This window comes from Mixophyes fleayi, chromosome 2 (assembly GCF_038048845.1).
Source record: "Mixophyes fleayi isolate aMixFle1 chromosome 2, aMixFle1.hap1, whole genome shotgun sequence".
Classification (NCBI taxonomy): Eukaryota; Metazoa; Chordata; class Amphibia; order Anura; family Limnodynastidae; genus Mixophyes; species Mixophyes fleayi.
In genome coordinates, this window is record NC_134403.1 from 309971114 (window position 1) to 309997576 (window position 26463).

Genomic DNA, 26463 nt, shown 5'->3' on the forward strand with positions numbered 1-26463 from the left:
CGCTATATAAATGATGATGATGATGATGATGACATTTCCTTTCATGTGTGGTAGTAGAATACTACGAGAAAGCAAGGTAATTAAACATACAATATAAAACTAGGAAAATTGCTACTGTCACTGCACTGGTACCAGTCAATTGTCACTCTGTTTAAAAGTATGTCGGCTTTCCCATAGCTGTTAACCCATACCCCACCCACCATAGACAGAGTGAAACTGCTGGTTTTAAAGCGGCAATACTCAGTCCCCACATATGTATGCCATTATACATGGCGCGGGGTCCGGCTATTGCCACTTTAAAACCAACAATTTTCAGTCTGTCTATGGTAAATGACGTAATTTCCTAGTGTAGCTATTTAGCCCATTCGGATATTACACTGGGCGGTCATTTAAACCTTCGGAAAAATTTCTTATCTGTTATATAGTAAGTAGTCTTTTTATAATTATCGAGCTTACACCAATCGTTATTGTCACTTAGTTTAAAAGTATGTCGGCTTTTCCATAGCCGTTAACCCGTACCCCACCCCACCATAAGACTGTCTCTAACCAGAATGAATCTGATAGCAGACCGGTTCTAGAACAGCGACTGGCACCCTGATACACGTCTAGGGCTGCATCTACAGCCCTCCAACCTTCAAAAAGACATCTCATTAACCTTAATTTCAGTAATGAAAAAAAAATCCTAAAACCACCTAAAGACCCTGGCACCCCCCTACAAATCATCCCACAATGCTGCTACATGCGACCTCCACATGTCACTCAACCAGCCACTTGCCATAAAATGCCCCCACAGCCCTTCAGACCCCCACAAGTCCTTAGATCCCACAAATACATCAAAACTCCCCAACTTACCCCCAATGTAGGATCTCCCTCAATTCCACTCAGAACTCCCCACATGTAAATCAGTGCTTCACACATGCCCTCCACATGTCACACAGATCTCCCCACATACCCCCGCTCACTGGCTAATCGAGAAACCTAATTACACTAACAAAAGCATTAATTTAAAATAATTTTATTGATGGTAGCCTGAAAATGACTTGCCTTCAGTCTGGAGCCTGCAAAGAAAGGAGGGAGACCACATAGAGCAGAATACTCTGCACTTGTTCCTCATTATATTTGGATTGTTCAAAATTGTATTTTATTCAATATTGTATGTATTGGGCCTGACAATGGTTTCAAGACCCATGACTTTCAAATGATGTTAGTGGTCCTTTTTATTTAATACACCTGTCTCTATACTCATAGAGGTAGTAAAGCCACAATGTGATCTAGTAGATTCATAAACAGCTTTTTTGAACTGTATCAGATCCCATCAGCACACTGCCCTAAAAATGTAGGTGAAGTCGTTGCAATTGAATAAGAGGTTAACACTGTACAATTATTTATCTTCATATTTGAATTTTTTTAATTTAGTGGTTCTGTAACAAACTGGATTTTTTTAATTCTTGTATATGCAATGTGAAAAAAACATGATTTACAACTACTTCAAATCCAGGAAGACTATAATAGGAACGATTTTGCCAGCTAGGCAAACAGCAGCACCCTCCTACCTATACATTTAGTTTTATAGCTTCTCTGAATGGTGCTGGGATGCATCGGAGAAGAGTGTCACCATTAATAAAGCACCTTAATCCTGGGCAGGTAGAGGAACAGCGCACACTAATAAAAGGTGAGATCGAATGTCCTTCTGACCTAAGGCAGTGATTATTATTCTGGTGGTCCAGCAGGTGTTGGGATTTTGCCTTTGTTCACCTATACGTAAATCAGCTGCCTGATGCTTTTCTTAGATTTACAGGAGCCCCATCAATTCATAATTGCTATTTGCATGTAATTTCCTGGGGCAATCTGCTTTGGGTCAGGTACATCTATACATATGACATGTCTCTCCCTTTAGCCTACACTCTTCAGCATTGCATGATTACTACAGGTCCACTCAGTCTGTGTGTGTCCAATGCATTCCTGAACTTCTTAAAATACAAGATGCAAACTATATATACCTTAACTAACCATATGTAACGTTTTACGTTATTTTTAGTGTTTACAGTAACTAATTATATTATACTGTAGTTGCATCATTACAATAGAACTGCATTATTATAACTGAGGACGACTTGTGGCAAGCTGACCACTTTCAGCCGACTCACCCTTAGGTTGAAGATTTTTTGAACTTATTAAGTGGTAGTAATAAAAATGATTTCACTTTTATTTTTATTTTAATAAACTAAAAAACTGTGCATGGCGTCCCTTTATATAAAGCATTTACGATATGGGTATAAATAAAGCATTATCTATACATTTAAACACCATGAGGCCTCATACATACTGGTGTTTTTTCATGTGTTTTACAAGTGTTTGTAACACTAGTCGAAAGCATGTAAACAGATTTAATGGTAGAAACCATTGTTTCTATGGTCACCAGGTTTATTGCAACGCATCTTGTTCTATTCAATGTTTTAATGTAAGATAAACACATTGGGGAAGCCAACTGTAACCACCAAATGCTAGTAAAAAGACACGTTTGAGCTTTTTCTTGCATTTTTACTAACGCAAAAAGATTACTTGTTGGCACAAGGCCTTAAAATGCAGATGTAATTAATGGCTTTTAGAGTACACCTTTGCCTTGCATGAGAAGCTCAGGGAGTACGTTTTCATATCATTATAATTCATAGGACACAATGTCCAGCATAGTGCTTTAGCTAACAACAAACCCTAAATAAGAGAATATTCTGAGAACTGTGCAAAAAGAAAGTCAAAAAAGGGGTTTACAGCATGCATGGTTTGCCACCCCACAGCAAATTTTACTGACAGTCATTAAAAGAGCAGCATCATTTCAGTAGTCAGTAATATAAAACTAAAGGACAGTAGCAATCTGTCCTATCCCTAGACACTGTAAGCTACTAAACACTTTTTAGTACCTTCTCTGATCCTCCTCCTCTATTTGCTGTTTCTATGTTCACAGTTTGTTTGAACCATTTTGTTATATAATATATCAGGGGTGTAATACATGCATTTGACAGTTACATGATCAACATTTACATAGTCAACATGATAATATTGACAGGGTTGGAAAGTCGACAATAATGATATCGACAGTATTGATAGGTCGACATTTGAAATGTAGACAGATAAAGTCAACAGTAAAATTTCTAACCCTAACCCCCCCTAACCACATAATACTGTCTGTATTTCAATTGTCAACCTAATAATACTGTCTACCATGTGAACTGTCGACCTAATGTTGTCGACCTAATGTTGTCGACTTTCTGAATGTCGACCTGTTGTCTAGCTGTTGACCGCGTACCTATGTCAGTAACAATGTGGTCCATCAGTTAATTGTTATAAAGTTGTCAGTAAAAAGTATTTAGGCTTTGGTGATGCCAAATCTGCATTGTGATTGTAAGATTAAACAGTACATCCTAAAACATGAAACTGTTTACTGTAACTTTATAAAAGTTGTTTTAACAAGAAAACGTAAGTCATATTCATACAGATAGGCAGGGTTTACACATCACTCTGCACAGATAGAAGAGATGCAATACCATCTCATACTAACTGCAATGTATACATGTTGTAGGTGTGCACATATGTAATATATGAACACAGAACAAAGGAAAGTGCAATAAGACAAAAGCAGACTGCCTCAAAAGTCTTCCCCCACATTTAGTATATGTAAATCTCATGGCAAATGCCTAACAAATCGCGTACATTAAACTTGAAGTGTTATATTCACTCCAAGCAATTAAATTGATCTATAAGCCATTCAACAATATTGGTGGATTGTTTTCAGGCTTTTATGATTATTCATGGTAGTGATCAACGGTGCTATCCTTGTATCTGTACCTAGTAGTGTAAGTGAGTGGGGCTCTGACACTTCATACTGCCTGCAGCACATTGTGTTATGTCATCATTTTCCCATTCATTGTTCACCTACATTGTACAATACTTATTACCCTGTTATCGCAGGAGGTCTACATAGTGCTATCAACAAGCAAACACTCACTGGACAGCAGAACATGCTCACAATTCTACATAGCCCAGGGCAGCAGAAGCACTGAATGTGGACCTACTTATTTGCACTGACTGCTATTTGCACCAATGGATTTGTATAGTTCCGTTTAATTAGTTGTTTCTCTAAAATCAAATACTTTTATAAATAAGTACAATGATATAATCCCATAATCCTCGCCAGCACCACCTCAACATTAAGATTTCAAACATATCACAGATACTACTGGAAGGTCAGGAGGGATGGTGAAACACCCTTAGATGGTTCTATAGGTCATAATATCCTAAGATGGTGGCAAAGGACATACCATGCTAAGATGATAACAGAGGGCATATGGTGATAGGCAGTACAGTACCTCAGGGGCGCACGCAGTATTGTCAGGGGGGGGGTTTCCCCCCCTGACCACCCCCCAAAAAAAACAAACCCAGAGAGAGAGCTGCTGCGCATGCGCCCACGCTTGCGCAGCAGCTCCGTTTTGGCAGCGCTGCCCTATACAGCAGCCGCGGCGCTGTCAAAGAAGCGTCCGCGGCGGTGCTGTATATAATACGCTTCTTTGACAGCGCCGCGGCTGCTGTATAGGACAGTGCCGCTATAGTGGCCAGTTAGTTAGCGCAGGGGGGGTTTCTGGAGACTCAGAAACCCCCCCTGCGTGCGCCACTGTACCTGAACATGGCAGATAACTCCCAAAGAGGGTGGCAGAGTTCACAATGTACTATGACGGAGGCAAAGGTCATACCACCAAATCATAGTGGCAGAGGGCATATCTCCCTAAAGATGGAGGAAGCAACATTATCTACTGAAGAGGATGGCAAAGGGTAGAAAATGCAATGAATTTGCCAGTTTGCTCAATATCAAAGGGTAGTGTAAAACCCAAGAGTGAATATACAACACCTTATAATTTCATGGGGTAGAATAGGATAATGGAAGAGGTTACAGCAATATTGACTGAACGAGCTGTGTATTTTTGCCATGCTGAATTCACACATATACACAATGTACACGTAGCGGCTGGGATTACACACAGATAGAACCTCGGTATGAGGGCTGCATTACTGCACGACTGACAAGACAGATAAGCACATCGACAAAGAATTTTTACCGATTGAGAGCGAAGGCATAATGAAACTTTATATTGTGTTGATCTGCCAAGTCACAGGTTGGCAGCATTTCCAGAGTTTCCACCAGTCTGACCATGGCATCATAGTCCTGAAATGAACACAACAAATGTTCATGTTCCATGCAAACAGGCCACATACAGAAACATTCACAAGACACTACAAACACTATTTTAAATTTCTACTAGTGCAAGTTAATATACATAACTATATTACATGTTCCTCCCCATGACATGTCACTGTTAAAACATAAAACCTTATTAACACCACTGAATGAAAGTGCAGTTATTAGTTTAAAAAAACACAGCAACAATGTTTGGTTTCTGCGGCTCTTACTAAATTAGATTACATCAATTGTCATCTGCTTTGAGGTTTTGCTTTGTCTTGCCAATATTTTATTAGTCATTTAGTAGGCAATTAAGGCAGATTAAACATTTTCCCTTGTGAATACACCGGCTTACATAAACCAAAATCTCTCATCCTTTTACAATCACAGATACAAATCTCTCAACACAACATGACACATGATCACTTTGCAATGTTCATTTTAAAAAAGGATTTAGTATTTAATTTTATATTACTATGTAAGATAAGAACATATCACAGGTACATGACAATGTTTGCCCCCTAGGATTAAATGTGTCATATTGTAATGAACGGAAGTACCTGGGTATGAATTGCCCACTGCTCAATCTCACCCCATCTTAGGTGCTCTGCCTAATTGCTCCATGCTGCCTTCCTTTACTAGAGCTGCTGAGTTTCTATGAGTTTTCTTGCATACCCACTTATATTCTTGTAAATACTTGCAGCACGTTTGGTCTGAGTTGTGACAAGTTTTAATCACTTGCAGTTTTTCATGATTTAGCCGAGTGCTGTTTTCTGCAAATGATTGACAGTTACCTCCACTCGCAGATGCTGCCCATTCATTCATTTAAAATGACTTGAGTGTTTTAATTATTTATTATTAACAGAAGCAATCATTTAGTGTAAACTGCAGCTCTCAACACAACCTCGTATATTTACAATGATTTATCAGCAAACCATGTGGGTAGCCATGATATTGCAAGTAATACTCATCAATGGTTTGTTATTTAATGTTATCACTATGGGAATGATACAGAGTTGGACACAATTTATTTCAAAGACATCGGTGTAACTTGCCTCTGGAAAAGATAGGTAATTTACGTAGCATGCAGAGTCACAGGTACGGTTAGATGTAAAATGCACATGGAAGAGTCCGATAAGCTTAAAGCCGTATAGACAACAGCTCTATTGACTGGGTCTCAAATATCATTACTTTGAACACTTCCATTTGCCGCATGTCAGCAGCCTCTGAATGGCATTTGTAAAACACGTTACAAATATATCTACATGTAAACGCATCACCACATTATTAGGATTTACAGTACATTATCTCCAGTCCCACTCTTTTACCTGGATGTCGCGGTATGAAAGTAGCAGGTTGATTACAATATCCGATGTCAGCACCTCCGTGTTGTCCATTCGCAATTTTATACGGGTCAGCTCCTTGGCAAGTTCGTCCCCTTGGTACTTGTCTCTGGCTTTTCTGATGTCATTTAGCAGAGTTTCCTTGAAGTATGCACTAAAAAAGAAGAAAGATTGAGCTTCACCCCTGTATGTTACACATATTGGTCTGTTCACCAATGGACAGATATGTACTGTAAAGCATGATACAAATCTCTACAGCCTGCGCATCACCCAAACATTCACCAGCTAGGCAACTATAAAACAATGCTGATCATTAGGAGTTGGAAGTGGGCTATAGAGTAGTGAATTTGGGGCGCTTAGAGAGGAAAAAGTCAATACTTCTGCTTCATTTTAAGGAGACAGAAGGTGACAGAAATTAGTTTTTTTAAAGTGCAGTGTAAGATTTAATTGGACCCCTTAATTGTAAGCACTTAGAAAGGAATAGCATTAACCCGCCCCACTCCTCCCATTGGCCGGCGCAAGCTTGTGCACACCCATAGAAGAATCCTCCTGTAAAGAAAAAAGCACAAAAGTGACAGTGTGACACCACAAAAGAGCACTTACTTGCTATGGTAAATAACTCTATATTTCCTTAATCACTGTATAACTACTGTACTCACCATGACGTCACATGTATATCCTTCAAGAGGCTAATGAATCTATCAATCAAGGGGACACACAAAGGTCCCAAAAGGTTGTCCCAGTTTGGTTGCATGTACTCTGAGGCTCTCCGCTGGGCATCACTCTCACAGCAAAAGTAGTCCCCACAGGGGGTCAAAATGTAGGAAATAAAGTAGTAATTTCCACTAGAGGCCTGAGGATGGGGGACATAATAAAATAAAGCACTGAATCAGTAAAATAAACATCAGGTTCACAAACATAAAACCTTGCTAACTAGTTTTAATCTACATTAAGTGGCATCAAAAGTACATAAACACAGTTTAGTGAGGAAGGGGGTTTACTTTGCTTTAAGTTATTTTTTTTAGGTAAAGTCTGCCTAATTTTACCTGTGTGTTCTTTGGGAAGTGCGATGAATCAATACGGTAGAGTAAGAGATACGTGGAAGGAATGAAAATAAAAAAAGATCTTTGCCAAGCTAGGGATCTTGCAGCTACTGACCACGGGCAGGGCCAGATTTCCCGCTAGGCAACCTAGGCAGCTGCCTAGGGCCTAGCGGTCCCCAGAGGGCCCTTCCAGAGCCGACGATTAGCAGGGTAGGAAAGGCAGAGGGGCGCTCCCCTCCGCCTGCCATTCCCCTCTGTCCGCATAATAAACAAGAACTGGAGGCGAAAATTTATTTAAGAAAAAAAAATACAAAAAATCAGCTGACCGCGCACCAGCTCCCGGCAGTCTCCTCTCCTCCTCTCTCCCACTGAATGTCGGGCGTGACGTCATCACGCCCGACGTCATTTTCAGTGAAGATTCCGCGAGGAGCAGGAGCATTGCTGGAGCAGAGAGGAGGTACAGCGGCAGCGCGCCATACAGGAAAAAAGAAAAGACAAGAAGAACAGAAGAGAACAGAAAAGAAAAAAAGGCAATTGAAAGGTAAGTTAACTTACAGAGGCACATAGGGTGAGGGGCAAGAGAAATGTGGAATAAGCATTAAGGGCACAAGGAGGCAAGAGAAAGGTGGAACAAGCAAGGATGGCACAGATGGGCAAGAGAAAGGTGGAACAAGCAAGGATGGCACAGATGGGCAAGAGAAAGGTGCAACAAGCATTAAGGGCACAAAGGGGCAAGAAAAGGGTGGAATAAGCATTAAGGGCACAGAGGGGCAAGAAAAGGGTGGAATAAGCATTAAGGGCACAGAGGGGCAAGAGAAAGGTGGAATAAGCATTAAGGGCACAGAGGGGCAAGAGAAAGGTGGAATAAGCATTAAGGGCACAGAGGGGCAAGAGAAAGGTGGAACAAGCAAGGAGGGCACATAGGAGCAAGAGAAAGGTGGAACAAGCATCAAGGGCACAGAGGGGCAAGAGAAAGGTGGAATAAGCATTAAGGGCACAGAGGGGCAAGAGAAAGGTGGAACAAGCAAGGAGGGCACAGAGGGGCAAGAGAAAGGTGGAATAAGCATGAAGGGCACAGAGGGTGAGGGGAAACAAGAGACATGTGGAACAAAAACATGGAGGGCACTGTTAGGGGAAAAAAACAAGGGGGCAAAAATATGGAGGGCACAGTGTGATGGTGAAGGGTGCAGTGTGATGATTAAAGGGCAAAAGCATGATGGAGGGCACAGTGTGATGATGAAGGGAGTAGAGTGTACTAAAGGGGAAACAGTGTGAAGAAGGAACAAAAGTGATAAAGTGGGGACATTTTTTTTCTCTTCTATACTTCTCCAACTTATTTGCCAAAAATCATTTTTGTAGGAGGGAGCTGTGAGATCGTGCGCAGGCCCAGTGTGCCAGGACTGTGCGTACAGGGAATGAAGTGACATCATACGGAGGATCGAGGTAGACTGCGCAGAGTTGGACCAATAATAGCAACCAGCAGCAAACGTGAGTAATGAAAAGTAATCATTATAAAAGATTAAAGCTATGTACAACATTGTTTGCACTCTTTTTTTATGTAAGGATTTAATTAAAAGTTAATATTTTTTGTTATAACTTTGTCTGCACTATCTTTTCTAGTAGGTATTAAAAGTTAATATAATCCATGCTTTAAAAACAAAACAAAAAAAGTAGTGCTATGGATTGTTTCACGGAGGGAGGCCCCAAACCAGTATCTTGCCTAGGGCCCTATAAGGTCTAAATCCGGCTCTGACCACGGGAGATACGTGTTTAAGAATGGATTCTGACTAGCCAATCACATGACTAGGGTGAGCCATGCACTACCAACCACAGGACTGAGGAAGTGATTAATCTCTCAGGCTCTTCCTAGCCCATGACACACGAAGACTCACACAAGGAATATAATATCACTGGTGACTTGCAGCACTGTATTACATCTACAAATGCTAGCATTCAACGTTATGCACCATAATTGAAAACTGAGAGAGCTTAACCTATGTTTCATTTTAAATTGCCACCAGTAGCTATTTACTAACTGGTCTAGTTTACTTTAGGTCATTTTTATCTACATTAGTTTACCAGAAAGAGTCATCATTTTTTAGCTACTCTGATTGGCTTGACTCAGATTGAGCTATTGTGATTATCAGGACCCTGATTACGTCCCTGGGAGCAGTTAATCTGCAATACTTCACAAAGTTAGCTGGGAGAAAAAAAAGTGTACACTAGGTGCGGGGGATTCAATTAGACACGAGGGGCTAGATTTACTAAGCTGCGGGTTTGAAAAAGTGGGGATGTTGCCCATAGCAACCAATCAGATTCTAGCTAGCACTAAATAAATGAAAGCTAGAATCATATTGGTTGCTATAGGCAACATCCCCACTTTTTCAAACCCGCAGCTTAGTAAATCTAGCCCGAGGTGTCTCCGGAACATCCACAAGACCCCGCGGCGGAGAATTGACCGAACTCTCCGCTCATTTCTCGATGAGGGAAAATGAGCGGAAATTTGTAACGTAATTTCTGGCAGTGTGTGCAGCACGAAGTCCACACGCCTCATCGCCAGCAAATGAATCTCCCTCATTGAGTGGACACTGGACTAGCTGGCACATATACACTGCAAGATTAGAGACACCCTAATTAGGAAGCACACTAGCATTTGTAATTGTAAATGTGCAATTGTCAAGTTATGCTTGTACAATACTTTATATATATGCTACTAAACGTTTCCTAAGGTATTGATAAGTGTATTTTAGCAACACAGAATAGTTCCCTGAAATATACATTAACACATGAGGAACTCTATTTAAAAGTGGGCGGTGCCAGCCAAAATAAATTAACTTATATAGATCAATATCCTGGAAGCCTTTGCATTGATGAATGAGATGTATCTAATGAGAAAAAAATATATTTGAAAAGCAATAAAAATTCCATTGATGAACATCTATGCTTAGAGCTTCACTAGCACCTACTAGAAGGTCGTAATGCAGGACACTAACACCAACAAATCGGAGACTCCGGGGCTGCTACATGCAGCTGCTTTTCCGGGATTCTCCTTAGTGTGCCATCTTACTAATTGCTAGTGCAGCTATAAGTTAAAAATAGAAGTCTGATGAGAGCCAGAAATATGGGTCATGAGAACAAGTGTGGTTTCTTTGGTTACCTGCTCCAGTTCAGTTAACCAAATGACAAAACGTTATGCAACAGCTATCAGGAAAACATCTTTTAAAGCATCTCACAAAGACACAGAGAGTAGCTATCGTTCCTTAGTATTTGTCGAGTACTAGATCCCATTGACTACTGCATCCAGACAGAGTCCTTCAATCCAAAATAAACTAGTGAAAGAAAATTGTGTTTTTCCCTAGAGAAAATAAAACACATTTCCTTTTAAAGTCAACTTGTCCAGTGTGTGTAATCTACAGTTAACCATTTAATAGTTACTCAAATTCAATTTATATTATTAATGTGTCCGATTATGTGGCCATGGATATATTCTTAATTATGCAGAACATTTGTTGTCCAATTCAAACAATTTAATTTTGTATTTTGAAATAGTAATTATTTAATGCCATTGGTCAGTCATCTGTACTTGTGTGATGGGTACATTGGGAGTAGTATAATTAATGACAAAGGAGTGTATGGGTCAAATTATTAAAGTTTCTTAAAAGGAAAAGCGAAGGTGATGCCCACAGCAACCAATCAGATTCTAGTTATCATTTATTTAGTTCATTCTAGAGATTGATAGAATTTAAAATGTTTATTAATAAAAACTGCATCTGCTTGATATGTCTTAGCTCCATTTAGTTGCATTGTATAGAAACAAATGCAATGGAAAAGCAACAAAGTAATAGTTTTAAAACACAAATATGTAACACAGTGATGAGAAAGTTTGTGGACCCTTTTGAATTAGCTATTTTATCCACAGAAAATTCTTCTGAATCGGTGCAGGATCATCGAGTTGGTCAGTTTGAGATGGGTGGCAAAGATCTAATGTTCTCCTTGTAAAACAAACTCTTCTTGACATCATTCTATATCACAGTTCTTTGAGTTTTACCTATCATGGACTCATAAACATTGACATTAGATAATGCCAGAGAGATGTTGTTTCTTTGTTTCTGACCTCCCAGAATAAAGCATTGCATTCTTTTTGGACTGATGTTTGTGTGTCAATGACTCCTAAAGAGTTTGAATGTTGATTTATTTTCTCAATTTGTACACTAAGTGCCCGACCATGGATTCTGAGGTTACAGTCTTTAAATGTAGTTTTGGAATGTTTGCCAGCCTTATCTGCATTGTGTCAATTATTTTTTGGATTGCATTGAAGGGAGAAAATTACAATAGATGGAGTTTTCTCCTTCTGACCCCCTACGTTAACAATTCACACCTTCCTACACACCGGAGTGGCAGTGACACTGGATTCTACACAACCTCAGATTGGAATAAGGCTGGGTACATACTATACAAAATTTCTCCCGATACAATATCCTTAACGATTTTATCAACCACTGGAAAAAAAAAAAAAAGTCCCGATCAGCATGCTGATTCATGTGTACACACTAAACACATCTTACACAATTTACTTTTAGATCTGTGCTCTTTATCTGTCATAAGCATCGGCTGAAAAGATTGTGATTCTGCACACTCCATAGAGAGCTATGGACACTGCCGGACATGAGTGCACACACACTGCAGAATTGCAATGACATTGTTCCATCGTTGAACGAGATTTTTAGTTCAGTTTGAAAATCAAATGAAACGATGCAATGTGCTTTGGAACGATAATCGTTCATTGTTGGAGCGCATAAACTAATGCAATATCAAGCCAAATGGTCGTTTATCGTGTGACTGGCCCAATAATCGTCTGAAAACCTTGTAGTGTACCCAGCCTAGCAGCTGATTGCACAGGGCTTCATTCCTTAAGCATCATGCGCTAATATTCATTTCTCAGAGTTCCATTGCGTAGCGCTTCTTAATTCATAACACAACTTTATATTGACTAATCCTTTTCTGACTTCCTTAGAAATGTATTTTGATTGGGGCATGATCCACTTCCATGATTTTCAAAGTTTGTAGTGGGGATGGTATTATTGTCAATATTGTTTATTGTTTATTTATATAGGCTCAATCATATTATGGAGTACTGTACAGAGGATATAGAGGGTGATGTCATTTCTGAAGTTAGGACCAGACAAGAAGCAATGATTCAATGTATTCTAAAGACAGCCTTTTGCCTAGAAAATATGTCCCCAAATCTTGTTAAATCTAAGCACCGTCATGCTGTGCTAAATACAACCATGTATCATCTCTAACAGGCAGCAAATTGTGTGTCAAAAACTTAAGTGTATAGGAAGTATCTAACATGACTGGTTCTGGAAAGTATGAAAAAGAGCTGTCTTCACTGTGATGCTGCACTACACTTCCATTAATTATTGTAGGAACCTAAAATAACCAATTTAAATTCATGCTTTATCTGCCTTCTCCGTCTTCGAAACAGAGCTCCCTGGGAATTGGGAAATGGGATTACTGCGCTGGACAATAGAGCTATTGCTTCTATTCTGTCAATGGAATTATTCTAAAGCCACAGTTAACATTTTATGTGAGGTAAGAAGTATACATTATGGGCCTGATTCATAAGGGAACGTAAATCCCGATATGTGCCGTATTTTACATAAAATTGTTTTGCGCACGCTCAGAAACGTACTATATGCCAGTGAACGTGAGTGCACGCAATTCATCTTCGAACGCAAAGGACACCTACGTCATACAACAGCGTATGCACGTTGTCAACGTTGACCACACGCACATCCGTTTGAGTCAAGCTCTGGGCATCGCTCAGGTACATTATTTTTAGCCAGCTACACGGATAGCGATGACGGTCCCGTATGCATGCTAAAACATGTGTTTGCAAATACGAGCAACTGGAAAAATGCATTTTATGTACAGTAGGAATTAAGAATATCATGATAAATGTGATTCATATAAAAAAAATTAATTTTTTTTTTTTTCTGTGCATTCCAATAGGACTTTATATAAAAATATGCATTGTGCATATCTTGCATTCCGGTCTGTCTGTCTGCATACGGCACTCAGAACAAATGCCGTATAGGCAGAGCGTACATATACCCGTATTTTAGAAACTTTTCTGGAGATCCTCTTGTTGTTGAATACAGGCGATCTACGTCCAATTTCCATCCATTTTTTTACATTTATTTTTTAAACGCAGATTACATTCACTTTGGATTCCTTGATGAATCAGGCCCTTCTTTTCTAAACCAAAGGGGCATATGTACATTACCAATATCAGAAATACGTGTTTATGTTTATGGGGTTCTTTCTGGCATTGCAGAGTAATGTACACTATATTCTCTGAGTCATTGTTATGCACTGGAATGACTAATATTGGTATTTATTTATTAACCTTTATATAGAGCCAATATGTTATGCAGCGCTTTATAAAGGATGCTTGATCATCCAGTGGAGCTTACAGTCTACGTTCTCTACCATACAAACATTAACCTACCAGTATGTTTGTTTGGACTGTTCGGAGTAAAGCCACATAAACACAAGGGTCCGAGTCATTAAGGAGAGCAAAGCAAAAAAAGAAATTAGTAAATGTTCTCTGGGACAAACAATGTCACAATGCAAGGGGTGAAAATTAGTTTATTGTTGTACACATAAGTTAAATACTGGCTGTTTTTTCATGTAGCACACAGATACTTAATAGCTTTATTTTTACACTGAAATTTAAAGTTGATCTAGGACCTGCCCTATCTCAATTATAAATCTGTCCCCACATTTTAAATTTTATCTCCCCGTCAAATGCAACATGGTTTTGCCCAGGTGCAAAGTTACTTCCTTTTTTTTGCTTTGCTCTCCTTAATGATTAGGCCAAAGGAGATGAAACAAGCTCCACACAGATAATGCACTAGTCAGACAAGAAGCCATGACTCCTGTGAGGCAGCAATGCTAAACTCTGTGCAACCCATGTTTTATGCTTCTTTACTTGTACACGGTGGGCCTGATGCAGAGTTGAACGCAACCTGGGCGTACGTACACCCATATACACAGAACAATATTGCATGCGCAATAAAACTTTGCAAACATTTTTCTTTCCATCGAAAAAATACATTTGCAATCAGGCTTCATATAGCAGATATAACCTTCCTTCTCACAAACGAATGAATGAGAGTACTTTTTTTAAAAAATACACACACAAATATATAGTAAGTAATATGTGCATAAGCATCCAGCAGCTTCAGAGTGAAATCACAATCACCCAATCAGAAGCGGTTTTCTTGAGCTGGCGATCACCATGTATTTGCACCAATCCCCAGGCTGAACTAAATTATACAATTGTAAAAGTCATTTATGTGTCTACATTGAGGTCTCCATCAGTTGGCAATTCCGTGAATACTCCCATATTGTACTTGGCCAACGTTAGAACTCCCTCTCACTCTGCCCTCCAGCGATGCACTGCATACAGGGTTAGGTAGCTGTGAGGTTTTGTGGGCTTGTATAGGGCGAAAACACCCAAATTACACTACGCAAACAGGTGTACGTTCAACTATGCATCTTGATCCTAACACATGGATTTGGTACATCCATTTTAATGTCACTTTAAAAAAAAAAGTATACATATTTTCTACAATTGTTTCACACACAATGACAGAAGTCTGATATTTCTCTACAGAGAAAATGTCATAGCCAGATAGTCAGTAAGAAATAAGACTTTGAATATCCTCCCATACAAACATAACAGTGCTGTGTTTAAACAGCTATTTTGGCAGTCAGCAAGTTTTCTTTCGCTTTGTTGCTTACAAATGCAAAACATTCCCCATCTACTCCTCAAGGCATCTCATGCAGGTTGCATTAGCAAAGTATAAGTTAACCTCTACTTATCTTTCTGAAAAGGTGTATACACGCTTCTTATTACAAATACTATGTGAACAATATAAAAAGATCATGGGGTAAATGTATGAACGTGCTATTAGGATTCTGATTTCCTTCCTCCACTAAAATAGCTGTATTCCGCTATCTATTCCAGCGCTAATAACCCCAGATTTGCATAGAACCACTACTGTTTTACTGCTTATGGTCTATTTGATCTAATTGATTAATGGTAGATATCTAGATAGAAGGTTCAAGAGTTTAGTGAGTAGCGATAGCCTAACACAGGTAGCCCAATCTTAAGGGACATTTATTATACAGCTCCAAGACAATCATATTCAATTCTTCCAAGGTCTCTATTTATGGCACCATTAAAGGGAGTTGTGTTAGGATAGGATATGTAACTATCCTCATATATTGGGAGTCATTAAGTTTTATAATATAGGATACTTAACCCCATAATTCTACAAGTGAATCATTATAAATCTGCTGAAACCACTATTACCCTCGAGGTTCTTGAGGGCAAATAAGAACTTATACCATCTAATACTGGATTTAATTTATGAGAATATACTGTAAAGGGGTCATTTTATCAAGATAATTGATTAATTATAATATGTAATGAATAAGGTTTGGAGCTTAGAATTATTCAATAAGGTGGACCTATGATGGAATTTATCCAAATGAACCAAATGATACAAGAGTAGCCCCACGGCTAGACAACTAATCATTGTCTATCTTAACTGAATTTCTGTTTATATCATTGTATGTTTAAATCATCACCTTTTAATATTTCGCTACTAGACAATTGTTTTTAATCAGATACTAATAAAGATTTATTTTACCAATACCTACATATCAATATAATAACAATATATATGTTTACACCCATTAATGAGTGCCCCATTCGATCATTTCCTCTATTCTTTTTTGATAAAGGTTACTAAACTTTATGATCGGGTGCACCCCTCTTCATTAGTTATCTAAATCGTATTTGCGAAAGAGAGATTTATATAATTGGAGGAGGCTTAAGGGTACACTTGGTGCAGTCAACTCCTCTTTTTAAAACATGGCTATCAGACTGATTACAAATATCTTTCTGAAATATACTTAATTACTTAGGAATTAGGTCTCATTGACATGTATGCTGTTGTGGGCATAAAAACAACACAAATAACACAATTTTAGTGGCACCAATCAGGCTTGCTGAACGAGTAATGCTCTGTGTTGGAGTTTTTTCCCATCAATTAATGTACACTTTTATGTTCATTCTATTCAATGGACTCTTGCTAAATATAAACATTAACATGTGCTTGCACAAAGCCCAAAAAATGTATAGATATGAATGTTACATGCACAATGCGTGATATTAGGCTTAGAGATCTGATTTCAGTACCATTTTAACGGTATAAAAAGAAGTTTACATTGAACATTTGTTAAGATTTTATAGGTTTTTTTAGAATATGTCTTGTTCAAAAACAACAAATAAAAAGACACCTTTGTTTTAAATTTCCAAACTTCATATTTGCAAACTGTTTTGGTTGGCTGTGACATTTGCCAAAACATCTCACTCATCTTGAAGAGAGCGCATGTTAAACAATCCACCTCTTCATGTGTTTATACATGCCTCCCAACTATGCAGTTTTAGGTGGGATAATCCTGATTTGAGGGGGTTACCCAGCGGATCAGGACTTTTATTCTGATTCCAGGACTGTTAGGAGGTGTGCCCGCTAACAGATGCCCCTTTAATGCCATGCTTACCAGCAGCAGGTATGTTGAAAGGGTGTTTTTAGGAGAGGGGAAAGTGGCTGGGGAAGGCCAGGCACTTCTGAATACTAAACATGTGTGGCATGAACATGCCCACTTCTTACGTGGTGTGCCCACTTTGTCCCAATTTCAAACATAGAAAAGCTGGGAGGAGTGGTTTATAGTCACCTGCAGACACCCTGGCAAACCTATAAATAACAAATATACATAAAGGACCATTACCATACACAGCTATAAACAATACCTGTGGGAGCCAAACGGATACTTTCAGGTGTTTTTCAAGAAAAAGACAAACAGATAGCAGCATTTCAGTATTTTTGTTGCATCCTGTTTTCAAATAAGAGTAACTGGATAATGTTAAGTGAAGCCATTTTAGCTGAGGGCACTTAAAATGCATGGATTATGTTTTTCAGGTCCTTACCCATTAGGGGTTAAAGTTGTTTTAGTCCCAGCCAATAGAATCCATGGGGAGTGGTTTCAGTCACCTCATTAGAAACTCCCATGGGCTTCTAGACCTTTCCTTCCTGTGATTTCACGGATGCCTCCCTCCCGCCCAGCTAGTTATTGTTTGATTTAACAATCTTTTTTACAGAGGAGGCGCAGTTGGTGGGAGAGCAGTGCAGTCAATGACTAGTCACAACGATGGTTAGGATATTTGGCCGCACGTCACTGCCCCTTTCAAGTAACATTACTCTTGATCCTTCTGAGTGGAGGATCCCTTGGCGTGCTTTGCGTGGCCGTCAATGTTGAGTTCAGAGGGGAGCAGTCATGCTGACGCCTGTTTAACACCGGCCAATGTTAAGGGAGTATTTCTTGGTTTAGTTTGAATGCCATTTGGGCATTGCAGTATTTGGTTAGATGATTAGTTGTTTAGTTGACTGCAGTTTGCTCTCGCCACCACCAGGTGACTTTCATTTAATTGGTTTATGATTAATAAAAACTGCGACCTTTTGCCAAAGTAGCTATACGTGTCTGTGTCTTTATTTCATTAGATTAAGTAACACTTTTAAAGTACAAAGGTTGGTAAGGTGCGTGAAGGAAAAGGACATTAGCCATATGCGTTTTAAAAGACTGATGGAATTATCAGTGTGGTATGAACAGTGTAACTGAGGGTTAGTAAAGGTGCAGTTACCGTAGTTTAAAGGTATAAAAAATAATCTTCTTAAATATATCCCCAGTCACGCTGTGTTAAATAAACCTATGTGTCAGCTCCAGTAGGAACTTATCAGTCAAAAGTACAAGTGTGGAGTAGCATTTAACGTGACTGGTTCCTTTACATCTGGTATGATGAGAAAGGAGAGATGTTCTTATTCTAATACTGCACAACATTGCACATTCATTTTTAATTGTAGGAAGTTGGAACCTAAAACAACCAATTTAAATTCATGCTTCATCAACCTTCTCCATCTTAGACATAGAACTCCCTGTGGTTACATAAATCTCAGCACTCATGTTAACAGTCTAAATGAAAAGCAGAGATGTAATTACTTAGTCTGGGGGAGTGTAATGACCTGTGCAGCAGTCTCCCTAGACCTTATTGATGCATATATTATTCAGATGATAACCTAAAGATACAAAGACTGGGCAATGTGAATTGTTACTTCCCTTCATGATAAAATCACACAGCCCCAGGAATTACTACTCTGGTTTAGCCCTGCTCCTTTATGTGATCGTCGTGCTCTCATATATGATAATGTATTTGACATGACATCTCCAAAATGGTGAAGACATATGTCTGCTGAGACAACAGAGCAGATATAGTAGGGTCCTCCCGAGGATATCTGGATTTTGTTGGACTATTTATTTGTTTTAGCCCAAGTTAGTCTATGTTGGTACCAAATGATTGGAAGCGTTAATCAAAACATGTTCTGATTGGATAGAGCAGGTCCAGAAATCTGGCTAGCAGTTCAGCTCTTAGCATTTGAAGTGTGACCCCTCGTAATAGAACCATGTTTATAGCCGAACTGACAATACAGTGGGGGGGTTTCCATAGACTGAAAAAAATGACCAGGGGCCTGATTCATTAAGGATCTTAACTTAAGAAACTTCTTATTTCAGTCTCCTGGACAAAACCATGTTACAATGCAAGCGGTGCAAATTAGTTTTCTGTTTTGCAAATAAGTTAAATACTGACTGTTTTTCATGTAGCACACACATACTTGATAGCTTATTTGTACACTGACATCTAAAGTTGATATTTGTGTGCTAACATGAAAAACAGTCAGTATTTAACTTATTTGCAAAACAAAATACTAATTTCCACCCCTTGCATTGTAACATGGTTTTGTCCAGGAGACTGAAATAAGAAGTTTCTCAAGTTAAGATTCTTAATGAATCAGGGCCCAGGTCACTAAATGTATGGTCAGATTAAGCAGGGATTAGTAGTAGGTAGCTCTATCTATGTATACATATTGTGGTTTATAAAGTAAAAGTGGAATTCTGACCTCTGAGTTTACTGTTACTTGGTTCAGTTGGCTGGAATTTAAAGAAACAGATGAATATCGTACAAGATCACTTCCCCCACACCCCCCAACGTAGCTTCTGAGAGGACATTGTAGTGATCCCTTTCCACTGCACTCATTAAATGGTACCATTCATCATCATTTATTTATATATCGCCACTGATTCCGCAGCACTGTACAGAGAACTCACTCACATCAGTCCCTGCCCCATTGGAGCTTACAGTCTAAATTCCCTACCATACACACACACAGACAAACAGACACACACACACACACACACACACACACAGACAAACAGACACACACACACACACACACACACACACACACACACACACACACACAGAGACTAGGGAAAATTTTTGATAGCAGCCAATTAACCTACTAGTATGTTTTTGGAGTGTGGGAGGAAACCGGAGCACTCGGAGGAAACCCACGAAAAGACCTCTACCTTTTTTGGCGATGTGAAATGTCGCCCTCTCTTTTCTGGAGCATCTATCCATCTATCCCCCTCCCCTTCGTTCACCCCCTCCTTTACTCCCCCTTGTCTGTCTGCCTTTTCCTCAATAACTGCTTATGTTCTGATCTACACTGAAAACTTCCTTATGTTGCTGCCTGGACATGTATGTTCTATGCAAACTATTATTGCTTATTGCTGTTGATTATTTTTTGCAAGGTATAAAGAAAACAGAAAAAAAAAGAGGAATTCTAGTGCTTTCATGCTCATTTTATTTATCCTAAAACACATTATATCATAAGAACCTCAACTCTGTGCCTTAGTCTGCTGATGTAACACCATGAGTACATTTCTGATGCTAAATGGAACCAGGTTTATTTATGAATAATTACATATGAATCCTAATTTTCAATGTTTTGTAATGACAGCTGTATTTTATGAAGGGCTCAGTTTATGAGGATGCGGTTCTGGCTTCAGGAAATGGGGGCATAGTTGGGCCGATCCTGGCTGTGGTTTGGTAGATTAGTAGTTTTACTTTAAGAAATCAGGGTGGGATTATTTTGTCTAATTTTTTTATTTTTAAATGTGATATGAGTATATGGAAGATGCTATGTATTTTGTAAAAGAGCGTCATGCTAGATTTAGCATAAATAAAAAAATATTTATATTTTACCTTATATTTTTAAGGTGCCCATAAATGCTGTCATTTGGGCAGCCACTCAATTTGTTTTATACAAAACTGGCCATAAATCTCAGCAATGATGGCCCCAAAATGACCATCTATCCTGAGCTACATCTGTTGGAGAGCCATTAGAAGTCATTAGGAAAGATAATAGGCAATCAGTTAATAATCAAATTGGTGTTTCAGGTTTAGTCATGCACATAAACATAGTTGTATGACCAAATCTAACCGGCAACTGGCTTGTTGGTGGTCAGATAACCTTGTGTATGGGCACCTGAAGAGGATGGATAGAGGAATACAGATAAGGACCCCATCTACGCGGTCAATATCACGCCACACTAATGTGGCCAATATCACGCCACATAAATGTGACCAATATCAAGCCACACTAATGTGGTTAATATCACGCCACACTAATGTGACCATGTACATACATGGTCATATATGACAGAGGTCCAGTCATGCCACGGCTGGTCAGAGCAGCCATCGGCCAATGCCTGGTCAGCTGGAATACCAACCACACAGAAACTCTATCCCTTCACCACTAAACACAAAACTCTTTCCTGCCTGGCACACATTGACTGACATCATTAATCCTGCCATTCTCCTCTATGCCTGATAACGGTCATGATTCTGGTAAACTACTGACCTTGTTAGACTATTATGTTCTTGCTACAGCCGGCTGTTTCTTCAGTGTCAGTTATTGCATATACAAGTACAATTCCAGACATCAGTCTTTTGGGTGGGGGGGTTATTTTATAAGCTTCTACAGATTTTCCTAATTAAAACAACATACTTGAGATGAAATACAATGTGATGTGGGAAAAATGATCTACAAATCATTCTGTGCCTTGGCCCCGACTCATGAATGTTAGAGTTGGCGTAGATTCAAATGCACAGTGTCTATTCAGAGATTACAACTTCCTCTGAGCAGCTATTACACATCAAGCAGGGAAATAGCATGCTGCTCAGGTGCTAGAATGTCACTTATTTGATGATCTATTATTTGGTTGTCAGTGTCATCAACAGAAGTTTTAGCTGAGTATCATTTTTTTTAGGATCAGAGAATCTAATTGTATTCAACTTCATCTCCTGCTCCACTCTTATGTCCCCAGTTTTGAATAGGGAAAAGTGTAAATAAAACTGACACAAATGTAAAATTATTTTAATTAGGGGTGTTTTTATTTCAATTACAATTATTTTTACACTTGGGTTTGTGTTTTATTTACATTTTGCATCGGTGCACTACAGTGCCCAGCGTGCCCTGGCAGCCACAGGTATGCTGACACTTGTAGTACTACAAGCACCAGCATGCCCAAACACTTAATGTAAGCCTGGGCATGCTGGGACCTGTTGAGCATCTGAGATGGTAAAATGTTTTTTAACATTTAAACAATTATTATTACCCCACACTCACTGCCCCAGGGATGTGGGAAGAATCCCTAGTGCTATCAGCACAGGGTTGGTTAAATCTAGGAGGGGGGCCACCTTTTTGTGTGTGGACCTAGGGAATACAGCCCCATGCTGACCAGCCTGGGGTTGGTTTGGCATTATAGTAGGGGGACCCCACTCTGTGGGTATCCCTGCTATAGTGCCACCAGCCCCGGCTGGCAAAGCCTAGTTCTGGTAAAAATCGGGAGAACACCACACTTTTTGTCCTTTTGTCCACAAAATTTTGCTAGCACCAGCCGAGGCTGGCAGCACTAGGGTTGGATAAGGGAGGGGGAAGGGGGGCATATGCCCCCTTGGCCGGTCCCATAGTGGGCTGCCTTGGTCTGGGTCACTGAGCCACCTGCATTTTTTCACTTTAAAATGTTCCTAATAGGCTGCCAAGTAGAGCCTGGAAGGGGGTCACGGCATTTTTTTTTTTACATGTATTGCCAGTTTAATTTCTCTTACATCTATGTCGACATTTTGAATGTTGACATTACAACACTACACATTTTAACTGTGTCGACATTATGAACTTGTAGACATAATGAATGTGGACATTATAACAGTGTCAATATTATAACTGTTGACATTATGAATGTCGGCATTTCATATCCACCGCTTTATAATTATGCACCTGATATCATAGAAGTATAATCTTTAAACTACTGTAAATCAAGCTAATGTATTATTAACATTTTTCCAACATAAATGAGAGAAATGTAGCTGTGCGCTTGTAGGGACATGGGCTATCTGTGACAGGCTCACTTATTTGGAAAAACTGTTCCACAGGCAGAAAACGTTATGTTCCCTAAAGCAGGTAATTATGGGTCTGATTCATCAAGGAACGCAAGAGGGAAGTAATGTGCATTCATTAAAAAAAAAGGATGTAAATCAGGCATATGAACATCTGTATTTAACAAGCTGATCTGAAGAAACATTTCTTGTTGAATGCTCTGACACTGAAGGATACGTCCAATACATACAATATGTGGAATATAAAGTCAGAGGAGAAGGCACATTAAAAAAAAGTTATTCAATTATACACACCTGTTTTTTCCCCCTATGAAATACATTAATCGTGATGTTATTAATGTCCCCTATACTTAAAATGCATTTTTACAGTTGATTACAAACACATGTTATAGCATGCATACCCGACTGTCATCACTATCATTCGGCACTTACACTAGACCTGTAGCTGGTGCAAGTGATATGACTGAAAATCACGAACCTTAGAGATGCTCAAAGCTTTACTCGGACGCTGCTGCGAGCACTCGAGATGGTCACGCCCTTGCTCTACATTGACTACGTGCATACGCCCTTGCCCCTCTCCGTTCCGCTCATGAAATCATAGCCGGTTTTAATTGTCCTTTGCACTCCAAGATGAATTGTAGACACTTGCATTCTGGCGTATAGTTCATTTCTGGACATGCGCAGTGCAATTTATTGCTAATACAGCAAGTATCAGCTTTTACAGTCCTTTATCAGACCCTATATGTTTACTTTCATCTTATTTACTTTACTGGAAAAATCAGAGTAAGATTCTGATTAGTTGCTGTTGCAACGCCACCTTTAAACACAATTACCTATCATAAGTGCCTCCCGACATGTTTCGAGGTTCTGTCAACCAGAGTGTATGAAGACCTCTCACCGGAGGAGAACTTGACAAGCTTTGCTGGGTCTCAGTGGTGAAAGGCAGACAAGGTTGTTTCCCAAATACCACTTCTGTATAATAAAACTAAAGTAGCTGTTGGTCTGCCTGGAGTCAAGGACGACCTAAAGCGAACTGATGACACAGTAACTTTTCTATTGCCTGAACAGTGTGTTGGAGTGCCTTCCTTAAATGTACCAGACTCCTTGAAACCTGCTGGCAGAGGTGTAGCTGAAGACTCTGGTGCAAAATCAAATTGAAACCTGTTAAGATCTGAACTGCAGGAGGGCTTTGCAGTTATGTCATCAGTTTCCCAATTTAGAAAAACTTCCTATTAATTGCAAAACATTTGATTCTGGTGATTCTGTGGTCGCAAAAAAGCAGCATGTTAGGGTCACAGTGGACCCAAAGCCATTGTTACCACTGCTATTGCTATGCCACTGGCTGCTGGTTATATACCAACCACTACAAAAAGTACAGACATGACTAAAATTTTCTTTATATATATATATATTATATATATATATATATATATATATATATATATATATATATATATATATATATATATATATAAAAAACTCTGTTAGCTCACATACTCACATGGTGACAGATCTGACTGGTGACTTCTACTATTAGCATAAATGGCTTTAGATGAGAAAATATTTAGTGCCTCATTTGAAATAATAGGAGCTGACATGCTAGGCAAACAGGCTTTGAGTAAAGTAAACAACTGTGACCATTTTGAATTTGGCTGTCATTAGGGAGTGGCACAACAGATAAGCCTTGTACTATAATGTAGGCAGCTATGTTAGAATAATGCCAAATAGAAGGGAATTACAATGAGAACCTTGGTGGGTGGATGGATTAGAATTTTAATGATAGTATTTTGGGTGAAATTATAGAGATGGTGAATTGTGGATATACAATAAACAATGGACAGAGTGTGAGGCATAAAACACATTAAAAATGTGGTAAGCATTTTATATTTACAGAGATGTATTTAACGGAAATATATATGTTATATTGTTTTATACAATATTTAAGACACAATGGGCCTGATTCATTATGGAAAGTAAAGCAAATAAAAAGAGTAACATTGAGCCTTGGCAAGACTTTGTTACAATGCAAGGGTTTGCAAATTATCTTATTATTTTGCACATAAATTGAATACTGTCTGTTTTTTCATGTAGCACACAAATACTTGATAGCTTTATTTTTACACAGAAATTTAAAGTTGATCTAGGCCATGCCCTATCCCAACTATACATTTGTCCCAATGTTATGAATTTAGCTCCCCTCAAATGCAACATGGTTTTGCCAAAGTGAAAAGTTAGTAATTTTTTTGCTTTACTTTCCTTAATGAATCAGGCCCAAGAAGTCTCCCTACATTTATATTATAAGTTTAACATAAAATCAGATTCAAATATCCAGGACAAAGCTGTAAGCATGGGGAACATTTCCTGTTATGAATAGCAGAGCCCCTGCCTGATCAGCCACATCATTAAAACCACCTGTCTAAAAAAGTCCCCCTCGTACTGCCAAAATTGCTCTGGCCCATCGAGACATGGACTCCACAAGACCTCTGAAGGTGTCCTGTGGTACCTGGCACTAAGACATTAGCAGCAGATCATTTAAGTCCTGTAAGTTGCGAGGGGGAGTCCTCTATGGCTCCAACTTGTTTTTCCAGCACATCTCACAGATGTTCGATTGGATTGAGATCTTGGGAATTTGGAGGCCAAGTCAACACCTTGAACTCTGTCATGTTCCTCAAACCATTCCTGAACAGTTTTTGCAGTGTGGCGGGGCGCATTATCCTGCTGAAAGAGGCCACTGCCACCCGGGACATCTACATGAATGCGAGGACCTAATGTTTCCCAGCTGACCATTGCCCAGAGCATCACACTGCCACCACTGAATTGCCTTTTTCCCATAGTGCATCCTGGTGCCATCTATTCCCCTGCTAAACGGCGTACATCCATCCAGCTGTCCACATGATGTAAAAGAAAATGTGATTCAGATCAGGCCACCTTCTTTCATGGCTCCATAGTCCAGTTCTGCCTTTCATGCGCCCATTGTAATTGCATTTGGCGGTGAACAGGGTTCAGCATGGGCACTCTGACCAGTCTGCAGCTACGCAGCACCTACAATATGACATCTTTCTATCATAGCCAGCATTAATTTTTTTCAGCAATTTGTGCCACAGTGGCTCTTCTGTAGCCTTCATTCCTCACATGCATCAATGAGCCTTGGGCGCTGATGACCCTATCGCCGGTTCACCGCTTGTTATGAACTTGTCCTTGCAATAGCCTTTACCCAAAATGGCCAGGACTGTCTCATGAAGATTCCACCTTGTATCTCATTTACTGTTTGGCCCTAGAAAAGGCACTTCCTGTTTTGAAGCCTTTGCTTGAGTATCGTGTTTTTATCTGAACTAGACGCATCCACAAAACCTTGCTCCCTCTTGTGATTTGGATTGCAATTGCTTGATATTTCTACCAGACCTTTATCTG

The 26463-nt window shown here is 39.3% G+C and overlaps 1 protein-coding gene across 1 annotated transcript in view; it reads right to left on the reverse strand.

Moving 5' to 3' along the window:
• Positions 1 to 26463, reverse strand: part of MAP3K15 (mitogen-activated protein kinase kinase kinase 15) — a 122741-nt gene that overhangs the window by 58421 nt on the left and 37857 nt on the right. Inside the window, 3 exon segments of the mRNA XM_075196539.1 lie at positions 5109 to 5215; positions 6559 to 6727; positions 7233 to 7426. Of these exon segments, the coding sequence (XP_075052640.1) occupies positions 5109 to 5215; positions 6559 to 6727; positions 7233 to 7426 (470 nt within the window).